The 15,184-nt window shown below is 42.7% G+C and overlaps 1 protein-coding gene and 1 non-coding gene across 2 annotated transcripts in view; both read left to right on the top strand.

Moving 5' to 3' along the window:
- The window catches only part of KIAA0319 (KIAA0319 ortholog), an 84,863-nt gene that overhangs the window by 37,448 nt on the left and 32,231 nt on the right, over positions 1-15,184 (top strand). The window contains exons 2-4 of the mRNA XM_076010498.1: positions 5,046-5,205; positions 9,095-9,834; positions 12,972-13,164. Coding sequence (XP_075866613.1) covers positions 5,151-5,205; positions 9,095-9,834; positions 12,972-13,164 — 988 coding nt within the window. The 5' untranslated portion in view covers positions 5,046-5,150. The remainder of the gene's footprint in view (positions 1-5,045; positions 5,206-9,094; positions 9,835-12,971; positions 13,165-15,184) is intronic.
- On the top strand, positions 6,083-6,221 carry LOC142876816 (small nucleolar RNA SNORA76). Its single transcript, XR_012923633.1, has one exon. It is a non-coding gene; the product is annotated as a small nucleolar RNA SNORA76 (small nucleolar RNA).

Genomic DNA, 15,184 nt, shown 5'->3' with positions numbered 1-15,184 from the left:
TCGTGTGAAGCAGGGTGAGGCAATTAGCGAACAGCACACATCTGTTTATACTCATACCTCCGGTTATCTCTTGGCTTGTGAAGAAAGGCAAAAGGGAGGTGGGATGCACAGGGATAGCGCAGAATTCAAAGAAAATTAATCACTTCAAAGGTCAGCTCATGGCCAGCGCATAATTAGTTTGTGCCTTGCTAGGGCCCTTTGGGGGGGGGATAAAAGGCACCCCGCAATTCAGGTCGGGGTCCTTGCCTAAGGAGAGCGACCACTGCGTTGGGGCTCGAAGGCTCGGACCCTGGCTAGCCAGAAAATAAACCTCCTCTTTTGTGATTGCATCCTCAATGTCTCTGCTTCTCTGTCCGGTGGGGCTGTGGAAGGTCGGTCCCTAACAGTGACAACAACAACGTTTTCAGTGATGTGCTCGGTCTGCACGGCAGTGCGACTGATGCGTACAGTGCTGCGAGAACCACTCTCAGAGATGTTTAAGACCGTTCCGTCTGTAAGAGTCACTGATCTCTGTTGATAAATTCCTGGTCAGAAGGTTTACAGATACTGGAACTTTCTTTGATGAAAACGTCTCCCAATGTGTGAGGGTAAAAGCCACCTATTTCTGGCATCAGTTAGGAAGAAGGCATCGCTTCACTTCATAGGCTTTATGTTCCTTCTTTAAAGTTTGGAGGAGGATAATCTGAGATATGGCTTTAATGCCATGATTGTTCAAAAGCTTTCTGTAGAAACATTCTGTCTGTTCAGGAGGTTTTTGGGGTTCATCCTTGGTAAATAAATATTTCTTCTAAATCTGATCGAATACCCTGAGGTAAGGACAATCCGACCCTCAGTTCCTTACTTAGAATTTTCCATAATACCACCATTAAAAATAAATTTTCATTCTTTTTTTTTTTTTTTTTTTTTTTTTTTTTTTTTTTTTTTGAGACAGAGTCTCGCTTTGTTGTCCAGGCTAGAGTGAGTGCCGTGGCGTCAGCCTAGCTCACAGCAACCTCAAACTCCTGGGCTCGAGCGATCCTTCTGCCTCAGCCTCCCGAGTAGCTGGGACTACAGGCATGCGCCACCATGCCCGGCTAATTTTTTATATATATATCAGTTGGCCAATTAATTTCTTTCTATTTATAGTAGAGACGGGGTCTCGCTCTTGCTCAGGCTGGTTTTGAACTCCTGACCTTGAGCAATCCGCCCGCCTCGGCCTCCCAAGAGCTAGGATTACAGGCGTGAGCCACAGCGCCCGGCCTAAATTTTCATTCTTATTCGAAAGAAATCTGTTATTGTTTTTTCTGGACTTGGAATATGCCAAGAGAGCATCCCCTGCCTTTCTAATTATGTGCCAGGCCCCTGGTCAAAGCGCTTTACATGCATCACCTCTTCTGAACCTGCCCTTTGACCAGCTGCTTCTCTGCGGTCAAGGCCTCTGGAATCGAGGTAGAGCCTGCAGTCGCTATTCACTTGGCCCAAGTAGAGGCTGAGTCCTCCATTTCTCTTTCACCTTGTGGGGATCCGTGTGTGGAACCCCCAAAGCTGGTGTTTTCATGGTCTCTGTGTCAGTCACCCTGACACCTCCTGATGTTACCTTAGTTCTCCTTTACTCTAGTCCCCTGGTCTAACTCAGATCAACAGCTCTGGAGCCTTGGAGCTCCCTTTCACCTCCCCCAGAGCATTGGCCCTGGGTGGTTGTAGGTTGGGCAGCAGCTTTGTTCCACGTGCAGGACAGAACCCTCAGTGCAGTCCAACAGAAGACACTCTCATGATTTGAGTTGTTTCTTGATGAAAACTCTAAAGCAAGGTCTAGAAGTTCCACTGTCTCTAGAGAATGCTGTGGGTTTGATTTTGTTTGCAGGTCCTGTTGCAGCAATGTGCTCAGCTAGCGATACAGCTCTTGTTACAGCTCTTATTCGTTTGACCGGGGAAAGAACCAACCGGCACACAAACAGTTGGAGAACAGCCTTTATTCTTCTACAGCAGGCTCAGCAAACCTAGCGTGACAGCTCCCTTTGCATCTTCCAATCTTCTGCCCCTTCTGCTCCTGCTTTTATACCCTTGGTAGGGCTCAAAAAACGTCCAATCAACTACAAGCTTTTACATCCAGTCAGTAGCAAGCTTTAACATCCAATCAACAACAAGCTTTAACATCCAATCAAAAACAGTGGGATTCAAAAATTACCCAATCAGGATCACGCAAGCAGCGTGGCCAGAAACAGGCAGCGGGCACATGGGCCTGGGGGCATTCCAGCATGCCGGGTTGGGGGCGGTGGGCGGCCCTCTGCCGCAGGGCCCAACCCCAACCCCAGCCCCAGCAGCGTGCCCTCCAACTGGCCAGGCACAGCGCTGGCCCTCGGAGATTCGGAACTACGGGGAGGCGGCAAGCTGCCGCGTCCCGCTGCCAGACATTTTCCGAATCAGTCCCTTGACCTTTCCAGTTTCCTCCCACCTTCCCTAGTTACCACATAATTCTTGAATGGCTAACTGGGAGACCTATGTCGGGGTGTTTCTCATTCTTTTTCGTGCCTAGTATGTTATAAATTTCTAAAGGTACGGCAGTGCTCCTGGACAGGGGTGAAGAAGGGTCTTATTCTCATAAAAGGCTGTATGTGTGCATGGATATGTAAGGGAGAATTTTTCAGCTCCCTTCCTAATAGTAGCATAACTGTAAACTAGCAACTAAAAGAGTGACTTTTGACTAGATTTCTGTCTTGTGCATAACTGCAAGCTAGCAACTAAAAGAGTGACCTTTGATTAGATTTCTGTCTTGTGCATAATTGCAAACTAGCAACTAAAAGAGTAACCATTGATTAGATTTCTGTCTTGTGCATAACTGCAAAATAGCACGACTGAGTAACAGTCTCGTGACTAGACCACAGTCTTGTGCAGACTTTGTAACCATTTGCTTCTGTAACATATAAAAGCCACCAGGCTTAGACCCCATTTTGCTCAGAATTTGGAGGCAAGACCCTTCTGAGCCTGTCGGCGTACTAAAAGCCTGCTTTGCAAGTGCTCTCATGTGGCTATCGGGTTTGCTTCCCGGTCCAGTTTGCTGTAACAGATAGAGAAGGAATGAAGGGGTTTGTGGGGAAAGACTGATATGAACTGGAGCTAAAATCTAGTTTACCACAACATACTAACTTGCAACTCACTGTGGGATTCTGACACACTCATTAGGAAACTCATTAGTCCAGTCTCCAAATCCAGACCTCCTAGCACTGGCTCTTCAGTCTTGGGCAAATCAGCTAAATTTTTTGAGCCTCAATTTTAACATCTTTAAGACAGAGATAATATTTTCTGGGTTGTTGTGAAGATCACACTGAGGAAGTATTAGGCAAAAATAAAGTGCTGATATTACTATATTTCATTGACTCTAAGATGCTAATGATTGTGAGATGCACCATTATTTTAAATACCACTAAGAAAGAAAAAATACTGCCAATTAAACAAAGACACATTGCTTTATTATCACTTAGAATGTATATATGTATATATATATATATATATATATTTTTTTTTTTTTTTTTTTGAGATAGAGTCTCGCTTTGTTTCCCAGGCTAGAGTGAATGCCATGGCGTCAGCCTAGCTCACAGCAACCTCAAACTCCTGGACTCAAGGGATCCTCCTGCCTCAGCCTCCTGAGTAGCTGGGACTACAGGCATGTACCACCATGCCCTGCTAATTTTTTCTATATATATTAGTTGGCCAATTAATTTCTTTCTATTTATAGTAGAGACTAAGTCTCGCTGTTGCTCAGGCTGGTTTCGAACTCCTGACCTAGAGCGATCCTCCCGCCTCAGCCTACCAGAGTGCTAGGATTACAGGCGTGAGCCACCGCGCCCTGCCCTAGAATATTTATATATATATTGAAAGAGATTTTTGGGTGGCTTGTTTAGATGTTGATGACTTTTACCATAAATCATTGTGTATACACAAAAAGGAAGACACAGAAATTAAGGTATTCTGAATTTTCTTACTGCTAAATAACTTGTCAATGCATTTTATTATTGTCTGTGGTTTTTCCACACTATGTTACCTATGTGTCATGGAGGATGCAGCATTTCTTAAAAGAGTTGTTCATCTTGTCTTTGGGATGTTCTTCCAATCCTCTAACACCAGTTCGGCATGGCTGATGTGTGTGAACAAACAATGACATCTATCTCCTGCCTGGCACTTGGCCAACTGCAACTGTAAGACATCTTGATATCAGAGAGGCAAAATGTGGAAATATCTATGTGTTTGAACTGATGAAATATAGTAGTATGATTTATTCCATCATTATTTCACAGGTTCGGACTTTGAGAGACGGAATATAAAAACAGACAATGGCCAGATCATATTAATATATAAAAAGAGAATTTTGACTGACCACAACATGCAACAATCTGCCCAGGAAACCAGCCCCTTCTCAACAATAAACAGCCTGCTATAAGTTAGACTTGCAGGAAGCCAGGTTGCATTCTCTAATAACAATCCTGGAAGCTAAACATTAACTTCCATAACAATTAGCTGCAAATGATCAGGACTTGATTAATAGCTGATAGCTTCCCTAATTTTTGTCCCCTTTCTCCAACTAGAGAAAGCCAAGCATGCTGCCCTGACCAATCACATAGGATGCCCCACTCCTAGTTAGCCCCTACAGCTTCCCCACACCAATAGCCTCCAATCAGGGCATACCTGAAGCCTTCACTTTTCCCCCACTATAAAGCTTTCCCATTCCTCTGCCTGCCTGTGAATCTCTGCAAAAACACAAGTGATGGTGACTATCTGCTATGACAAACTCTGAATAAATAGCCTTTGCTTTTCTCATCTGGTTGGTCTTCATTTATTTTCACAGCTTGTAAGAAAAACAGTAATGAAACCCTTTGCCTCTTCTTAGGAACTGTACTTGCTGTGTGAACAAACTCCTCTGGGTGGATGGTTGTCTGGGATGTGGCCCTGTGATGTGGACAGGGCAGGCTTCCCACTGACATGAATGAATGAGCGAAATAATTTTGGAAGTTTCCACATTTACCTATTCTTTTCTTCCTTCCTGTCTCTTTTCTGTTTTTCCTTTGAAGTTCTTGAGGCCAAATCTGGCTCCTAAAAAACATCAAAGGAAGCTTGCACCAAACACCCTTGAGGGCTGCCTCTGAAGCCTGCCATCACCTGCTGTGTGACGCAGAATGGCGCCCCCTGCTTGTGTGCTCTCCTCACTGCTGCTGCTGGTGACCATTGCAGGTAGGGAACCACTGCCCCGAGATGCCAGTGCCAGACTTGAGTGTCTCAAGCAGGTCTGATCAACCTGAGGTGAAAGGGCTGTGTGTTTGCTTTTCAATAGTTATTTTACATATAAAAGGTATGGAAGGCAGACCTCAAGCATGAGTGGTTTTTTTGGAAACAGGAATTTTGAATTTAAATTTAAATTTTTTGTTATCATGATCATTTGGTGGAAAAATAAAATCACATTTCATATATACTAAGAAAATTTTATATTTCTATATTTAAAGGAATTGCATAGTAGATATTTCTGGAAAGATCAGGCTCTCTTTAACCATAAATCTTTATTTTCATTATATTCAGTTTCCTTACAGTGTACACACCCATGGCATAAAATCATTGGTGAACATCACTGGTGATCCATGACAAGGCTGGGCTGGCCTGGCCCATGTGAGTGTGTCAGGTCAGGGATTGAGGGTAGAGAGATGACTGGAGAAACTGTCTTTTTTAGAGACAGAGTCTTGCTTTTTCTCCCAGGCTAGAGTGCAGTGGCATGATCATAGCTCACTGCAACTTCAAACTCCTGAGCTCAAGTGATCCTCCCACTTCAGCCTCTGAGTAGCTGGGACTACAGTGCCTACCATCATGCCCAGCTAATTTTCTATTTTTTTGTAGAGAGGGAGTCTTGCTTGCTGTTTTGTGCAGGCTGGTCTCTAATTCCTGGCCTCAAGTGGTCCTCCTGCTTCAGCCTCCCAGAGTGTTGGGATTTACAGGCCTGAGCCACTGCACATAGCCCCCTTTTTGCCCTTTTCTTATGAGGTGTTCTCCATAATTCATTAATGCCTGCTAGGTATGGACCCTGTCTCTCTAAAAAAGATTAAAAATTAACCAGGCGAATGCGCTGCCTTTGAGCCCATGTCTTGCCTCCATATGGCGCCTGGGGTCAGGCTGTAGGGCAGATGCCAGAGGACCAGCTTGCGCATAATTGGGGCCACCCCTTCCCCTCCCAGTGGCCCTTCTAACTGCCAGTGACACTGGTGAAGAAAAAAAAAATTAACCAGGTGTGGGGCTGGGCGCCTGTAGTCCCAGCTACTTGAGTAGCTGAGGCAGGAAGATCACTTGAGCCCAGGAGTTCTAACTTGCAGTAAACTATGATTGTGTCACTGTACTTGAGCCTGGGCAATAGAGTGAGACCCTGTCTTAAAAAAAAAATCAATTCCTGAGTTACTGAGTCCCAATAATGTTATTTGCAGTTTGCTTGTCTTCCTTCTCTATTTTCTTTACCTTTGTTAAATGTTAACCAATGATTTTATTGATTTGTGAACAATGATCAAGTGCCTACTATGTTCACAGGCTGGGCTATGTATTAATAGAACATGCAAATATGGGTGACAGGTTCCCTGGTCTCTAGGAGTTTAGTAGTTCTTCAAGAGCTTTCTAGAATGTGTCTAATAGATTCTGAAGTAATTATGGCAACTTGGCCCAAAGTAAGAATGATTTAGTTGTTGGGAGCCCTACCTTATCATGTTTCTTTATTCAGCATTAGGATCTTTACTTAAGGTATGTATATCTAAACAGCCCCTATTCAGGCAATTTTCTTACAGAACAAAGGGACGATGCCTCCCAGAAGTGTGCCAAGATCTCTACCTACGGCCAGACTGAAAACTGTGCTAAGCTTGGAGTCAAAGCCTTCTGCCATAGAAGGGTCTCATTACCTCCTCGTAACAATTTACTTGCTCTAGGATCACAGACTTTTCCCTGTATAATGGTTCCTATGACACAGTTTCAAAAGTTGGCTCTTGAACTTTCTGGTGACCAAAGCCAGATATGAAATATGATATTTTTCTGAATCACATTGTCCAAAAGGAGATGAGCCAAACGTTTCTCAAGGAAACTAAAGTGTATCCTAGAATTTAGGTTTGAAAGAAATTTCTAGCTTGGGTCCTCATGTAAACGTTACTCAGAGATGTAGTGCTATCTCTAAAAACGAGCACAGTGTTTTTGAGAGTAGTTAGGAGTTTGAGATTACCTTTCTCTCTATTCTACATTCTTCATCATGATAAAAGATATTATTTTGTTATGTTCAGCTGAAGTGTATTATTATTTTCTCTGTATTTGAGATTAAGCTTTTCCTTTGAAAAAGATAAGCTTTTCTCTAGAAGAAAAAGCTAAAACCATTCAGGTGGTTTTTTAAAAAATGGATTTGCATTGGAGAAAATGCCATTTCAGTTTAGTTAAAGTAGTTTGTTGCTAGCTTATTCACTGGGAAAGATGCATGTCTATTATATCTAATTCCTATTAAATTGGACTAACGAGATTTTCCTATAGAGGCATTATCTGGCATTGAGTGATCTATAGCAATGATAGTGTATATAGGTAAACATAAAGATGATTCCTATACTGTGTATAGCCATTTTCATTTATTTCTAGTTAAAAGAAATCTCTGACAATCCCTTATATTAAGAAATAGCAATTATTTTAAAAATTATCAGTAATGAGTTCTCACTAGGAAAGAAATCTCTTTACATTCTGAGTTCTGCAGCAGAACTTTTTTTTTTTTTTTTTTTGAGACAGAGTCTTGCTTTGTTACCCAGGCTAGAGTGAGTGCGTGGCGTCAGACTAGCTCACAGCAACCTCAATCTCCTGGGCTCAAGCAATCCTTCTGCCTCAGCCTCCTGAGTAGCTGGGACTACAGGCATGTGCCACCATGCCCGGCTAATTTTTTCTATATATATTAGTTGGCCAATTAATTTATTTCTATTTATAGTAGAGATGGGGGTCTCGCTCTTGCTCAGGCTGGTTTCAAACTCCTGACCTCGAGCAATCCGCCCGCCTCGGCCTCCCAGAGTGCTAGGATTATAGGCGTGAGCCACTGCGCCTGGCCTGTAGCAGAACTTTAATACAGTGCTTCTCAAACTACATGTGGTGAAGGACCAGCTTTTTTTGGTGTCCATTCCATCACAGACTGATTCTTTTGTAGAATACCAAAAAAAAAAAAAAAAAAAACCCCACAAAGAAAACCTAAGAATACAAAAAAAGTAATTTTGCACCTGGATTTTAAGTAATTAAAAATTGCTATAGAAGTTCTAAAAGCATCTGTTTCTGTGATTTCTCTATGGTAACAGAGTTCATGGACCTGCAGTATAGCCAACCACACTTTGCACTGCACCACCACCTCCTACAGTAACTGATTGGCAACCCTTATAGCTCATTCTTTAGAATCTGATTAAAATTACTTGGTTATAGGTATGTATTGAGGACAAGTTTTTCTCTCCTTTGATATTTCCCTTTCAATGGATCTATTATCAAAGAAAACTCTTGAAAATTTTTTTAAAGAATCAGCTAACAACAATAACAATAAAACAAATGCATGATGTTTTGTAAAGTAAACCTGTATAACTGAATTTTATGTGAGGAACAAAGTATTATAAATTATATAAAAACAGTACACACATAGAGAAGACTGTTTCTGTTAACTAAACAGAGTGAAATTATATAAAGAGAGAGAATGGATGGATGGAAGGGTATATGGATAGGTGGGAGAATCTATGGGTAGATTGTGGGTGGATGGATGGGTGGAAGGATAGAGGGATAGATGGATGTGTGGATGGATGGATACGTGGGTGAATGAAAGGATGGATGGATGGACCAGGGGAAAGGAGGATGGATGGATGGGTGGGTGAAATATGGATGAGTGGGTAGAAGGGTAGAAGGATAAATGTATAGATGGGTGGTTTGATGGATTGACTATAAGATAATATAGTCATCTTTCTATAGGAAGTGCTGATTGTTTATTTGCTTGCCAGACAGGCCAGAGATTGACAGGGCTCTGATTTTTCTGGTTTCTTTAGCTAGAGTTGCTTCCCTGTGGTATGCCTCTCTCCCTCATTAGAGACTGCCTTGTTTATAGGTTGTGCCTGTAAGCAGTGCAGCGAGGGGAGGACGCATTCCAACGCAGTCATTTTACCTAACTTGGAAACGACCAGAATCATGCGGGTGCCTCACACCTTCTCCATGGCCGACTGCACCGCCGCCTGCTGTGACCTGGCCAGCTGTGACCTGGCCTGGTGGTTTGAGGGCCGCTGCTACCTGGTGAGCTGCCCACACAAAGAGAACTGTGAGCCCAAGAAGATGGGCCCCATCAGGTCTTCCCTCACGTTTGTGCTCAGGCCTGTCCAGAGGCCTGCACAGCTGCTGGACTATGGGGAGATGATGCTGAACAGGGGCTCCCCCTCAGGGGCCTGGGGCGACCCACCCGAGGATATCAGAAAGGACCTGCCCTTTCTAGGCAGAGACCGGGGCCTAGAGGAGACATCTGAGTACTCGGATGACTACAGGGAGCCGGAGCAGGACCTCTTCCGTCCCAGGAGCAAGCAGGAGCCCAGAGGGAGCGCTGAGTACACCGACTGGGGCCTGCTGCCTGGCAGCGAGGGAGGCTTCAACTCCTCGGCTGCAGACGCGCCAGCGGATCCGCAGCAGGGCCCGGAACTCCGTAAAATGAACCAGTCGGCTTGGACGCCTGCCCCAGAACGCTCTCCTGAGAGAAGCTTGTTGCTTCCCTTGGTGACTACTCCATCTTCAGGAGAGGTACTGGGGAAAGAAGAGGCTTTTGAGCTCCAGGAACAATCCAGCAACACCTCTGGAAAAGAGGTGGGTGTGTTCAGGATGTGCGTGGGGGTGGAAGGGCGTAAGGAGCCAGCTCTCGCTCTGGCTGTGTGAGCATAAGGAGGTTCCTGTCTCGGGTGGCAGCAAGACAGGTGACTGTCTCTCAGATTTCCAGTAAGCAAAACATCTCACACCTCTGCTGTGCCTTCATGACCAGGCTGTTAGAAAGAACAAATAGGGCTGGGCACGGTGGCTCACACCAGTAATACTAGCACTCTGGGTGGCCGAGGACTTTAAGCCCAGGAGGTTGAGGTTGCAGTGAGCTATGATTACACTGTACTTTACCCAGGGCAACAGAGCGAGACTCTTGTCTCAGAACAAAACAAAAAACAGAAAAGAAAGAACAAAGTTCTGCCTTCACAAGTTGGCCAACTCATGATGATTTAGCAATTTTTCCTAAAGATGCCTCTACCAATATTTAAAGTGAATGAAGATTTTATAGAAGTCCCTGGAGCCAGCACATATACCCAGAGGCTTTGAAAATCTACCATAGTAGGTTTCTTCAGGGCCCAGCAGATACTTAAGTTGCTAGAAACTCAACTGTGACATGATGAATCAGTTAGATAGAAGGAGAGATATATCAAGGAGAGAACATAAGCTTTATTAAAAACTCAGGTGAAAAAAGAATGGGAATCATTGGGAGAGTAGAGATACCAAAAGCAGGGAGAAGGTCTAAGTATTAATAGCAGAAGATCAGGGAGATAAAGAGTGAGAAAACTGCAATGAGAAGAGAGTAGTTGGAGAGCTTAGAGCTACTTGTTTGGGAAATGGTTAGGGCTTGATGGGAATGTGTTGAACATGTTGATCAGAGAGGAAGCTGACTACAGTTGGAAATGAAGTGACAAAAAGACATGGGAGTCCTTTAAGAATTTTTTAAAGGAAAATAGTATTTAAGTATTTTGTGCTTAGGTTAGAATAAATGAAGAACACTGATTGAACTGACTATACATTATAATCTCAACCAGGAAAAACTGCAAAAAAAAAGTCTATAAGTCATTTTTATTTAAAAATTATTTCAATTAATTTTTTATTTTTAATTATTATACACAATAGTATATATTTATAGGGTACATGTAATTTTTTTTTTTTTTTGAGACAGAGTCTCACTTTGTTGCCTAGGCTAGAGTGAGTGCCGTGGCGTCAGCCTAGCTCACAGCAACCTCAAACTCCTGGGCTCAAGCGATCCTTCTGTCTCAGCCTCCCAAGTAGCTGGGACTACAGGCATGAGCCACCATGCCCAGCTAATTTTTCTATATATATTAGTTGGCCAATTAGTTTCTTTCTATTTATAGTAGAGACGGGTCTCACTCTTGCTCAGGCTGGTTTCGAACTCCTGACCTCGAGCAATCCGCCCGCCTCGGCCTCCCAGAGAGCTAGGATTACAGGCGTGAGCCACCGCGCCCGGCCACATGTAATGTTTTGATGTAGGCATATGATGTGTAATAATCAAATCAGGGTCATGGGGTATCCATCACCTCAAGCATTGATCATTTCTTTGTGTTAGGAACATTCCAATTCTACTCTTTTAGTTGTTTTAAAATATACCATAATTTATTATTGACTATAGTTACTTTGTTGTAATATCAAATATTATTTATTCTATCTCACTATATTTTTGCACCCATTAATTGTTCCCATTTTCTCCCCCTCACCCCCGCTACTCTTCCCAGAGACTTTAATAACCATCATTATACTCTCTGTCTCCATGAGATCAATTGTTTTAATATGTAGCTCCCACATATGAGTGAGAACATGGAAAGTTTGTCTTTCTGTGCTTGGCTTAACATAATTTTCTCTAGTTCCATCCATGTTGTTGCAAGTGACATTATTTTATTCTTTTTATGGCTGGATAATATTCCATTATGTATAGATACCACATTTACTCTATCCATCCATCCACTGATAGATACTTAGGTTAATTCCATAACTTGACTGTTACAAATAGTGCCGAAATAAACATGGGAGTGAAGATATCTTTTTGATATTCCAATTTCCCTTCTTTTGGATATATACCTAGCAGTGGGATTGCTGAGTCATATGGTAGTTCTATTTTTAGTTTTTTGAAAAACCTCTACACTATGATCCATAGTGGTTGTACTAATTTACATTCCCATCAACAGTGTATGATGGTTTCCCTTTCTCCATATCCTTGTCAGCATTTATTATTACCTGTCTTTTTTATATAAGCCACTTTCGGATGAGAGAATATCTCATTGCAGTTTTGATTTGCATTTCTCTGATGAGTAATGATGTTGAGCATTTTTCACATAACTGTTGGCCATCTGTATGTCTTCTCTTTTTTTTTTTTGAGACTGAGTCTCGCTTTGTCACTCAGGCTAGAGTGAGTTCTGTGGTGTCAGCCTAGCTCACAGCAACCTCAAACTCCTGGGCTCAAGCAATCCTGCTGCCTCAGCCTCCTGAGTAGCTGGGACTACAGGCATGCACCACCATGCCCGGCTAATTTTTTCTATATGTATTAGTTGGCCAATTAATTTCTTTCTATTTATAGTAGAGACGGGGTCTCGCTCTTGCTCAGGCTGGGTTCGAACTCCTGACCTCGAGCAATCCGTCTGCCTCGGCCTCCCAGAGTGCTAGGATTACAGGTGTGAGCCACTGAGCCCAGCCTGTATGTCTTCTTTTGAGAAATATCTTTTCAAATCCTTTGCCCATTTTTAATTGGATTATTTTTAGTTGGATTATTTGATTTTCTCTTATTGAGTTGTTTGAGCTCCTTATGTATTCTAGTTATTAATGCCTTGTTAGATGAGTAGTTTGCAAATATTTCCTCTCATTTTGTGGGTTGTCTCTTTACTTTGTTGGTTCTTTCCTTTGCTGTGCAGAGCTTTTTATCTTAACATAAGCTGTTGTGTGTGTGTGTGTGTGTGTGTGTGTGTTCGTTCATCTATACTAATTGTCCAACCCACAGTTGCCTTACATTTTTAATAGATAGCAGAGAGACTATTTGAAAGAGATGATCTACTAGAGTTCCAGAGTTTTACAATATTCATAGTTTTTCAAACATTACTGAATCTAACTTATAAAAAATGTCAGTGACATTGTATTGCTTGAAGAGTTCAACTGTTTTCTTTCTTAATAATTTATCCTTGTAATTGATCTCATAGGTTCTAATGCCTTCCCATAATCCTCCTCCAGCCAGCCTGGAGTTCAGCCCAGCCACCGTGGAGGAAAGCCAAGTGCTCACAGTCAGCCCGGGGAGCACAGAGCACAGCATCCCAACGCTTCCCGCTAGCACTGTCCCCTCTGGGTCCACCCTATCTGAGCGACCCATATCTCTTACTACTGCTTCCAGGACAGGTAACTTTTAAAAAATACAATTGGGAGAAATGTGCTGAAGACAGGCTGTGGATTTGGTAGTGACAACTTTTAAAGTTTACTCATTCCCTCCAGGCACATTTTTGAGCATCTATCATGTGCCAGAAACAGTGCTGCTTACTGGAAATAAAAAGATGATTAAGACATTGTCTTTCCCTCAGGGACTCGGTAGTCCAGGAGAGGAGACTGACAGGTAAAGAGATGGTTCTGATGCAATATGGTAAGTGCTGTGAGAGGCTGCTATGGGAGCGGAGAGGGGCACCCTGAGTCACGGGGAGAGGCCAGGGAAGCCTTTCCAGGGGAAATGGTGCTAGGGGAGAGTGAGCTGGCAAAACTGAGGTTGGCCTGTCATTCAGGTCGAGGGAGCAATATGTGTAGTGACAGTAGCGATAATCGTATTTACTGAGCACTTCTGGAGCGCCAGGCACCATGCTCGGTGCTTCCGTCTGTCATCTCATTCATTACTGTGCAAGAGAAGAGAAGTACAAGAGCTTATTGAAATTGTGGAAGAACTGTAAGAAGTTCATTGTGGCTGGAACTAGAGTGGGAAACAGGGCAAGAATTTGAAACGTCATGTATTTTTTGCTAAGGAATCTGTGCTTTATTGGATGGATATAGAGAATCAGTCACTGAATGGTTTTAAGTAGGAAAGCAAAACGAGCAGATTTGTATTAAGAAAATAGTTTGGACTTGATTGGAGGCAAGAAGACCCATTAGAAGGCTATAGCGAGTGGTTGCAGGGATGGAGAGAAGGAAGTAGATTCAAGATATAATAAAGGATCAGAATCATTGGGATTTGGTGAGTGATTGAATGTCAGGATGAAGGAAAAGGACTCTGAGATATATGAACATATAGAACTGAAATTAGACGAGTGGTTGGGTAGAAGATAAAGGATTGGGAGTCATAGGTATAGAGGTGATAATTGAAGACATGGGGGCAATATGAGATTATCCAGGCAGAGGAATACTTTGGGGATGTCATCATATAAGGAGCTGGAAGAGCAGAGGGAGCCTGCAGAGCTGACTGGGTGATTATGCCAAAGGGGTAGGAGATAAAGAGGAAAGCATGGAATGAGGGAAGAAAGGGAGGAGAGAATTCTGTAGAAGAGAAAAAAACAATTTTCCCTCTACCCTTCTAAGTTATCTGGAGCCCCTGTAACAAAAAACAAACGGGCGTTTATTAACATGTATGTTTCATATATACATGGGAGCTATCCAGGGAGATAGTTAAATCTCAAAGAGATAGGCTAGAGCACCAGTTTATATAGCATTTTCAACTGAAACAAAGAAAGGTGTGGGGAAGGCAAGTGTTGGAAGGTGCCCAGAACAAGCAAGGTAAGCAAGAGGAAGGCTTGTTATGCAGAGTTAAGTCCCTGCTTTCTCTGTTGATATGAGTCTCTTGGGATTTAGTCATTTTTCTGCTTCTGGTACAAAAGGGAGATACCCTTACAAATAGGAAATGACATTTCCTTTCTGGATGTAAATTCTCCTCACAAAAGGATAACTTCTACTCTGTATTCACAGCTTCTCCTTGTCTGCTGTTTCTCAAAAGAATCATCTTGGAATAATCCTTATACTAAAGAGGCATATTTGCAGTGGCATATTCTAGTCTCCTACAGTCATATTTTGGGTTGGCATATTCTGGTCTCCTGTAGTTCCAAAAAGGAAGAAATAATTGAAGTGCCATGTGTTGCAGAGGCCACAATGAGGATTGAAAAGCTTCCCTTAGATTTTTCTAATAAGGAAGTTATTAGAATATGCAAGACCTAAGGGTCACCTTTCCTGAGCTTCTCTATGGGTCATGTATTTTGGAGATTACCTTCTCTAACTCTTCTATTACTATGATCCTGAGCTTCAGTACCCAGAAGGGTAATGGTGGAAGAGAAGCTGTGTAGTACCTGGAAAGGGAAACTGGCCTGGGAAGGAGGATCTTTGGGTTCCAATAGAACCTACTATATAGGGTTATTATGAGGATTAAATGAATCGATCGTTTTAAAGCCCT

Source organism: Microcebus murinus, chromosome 15 (genome assembly GCF_040939455.1).
Source record: "Microcebus murinus isolate Inina chromosome 15, M.murinus_Inina_mat1.0, whole genome shotgun sequence".
Classification (NCBI taxonomy): Eukaryota; Metazoa; Chordata; class Mammalia; order Primates; family Cheirogaleidae; genus Microcebus; species Microcebus murinus.
Note: the sequence above shows the minus strand (reverse complement) of the source record. Positions and strands in the feature narration are given on the sequence as shown.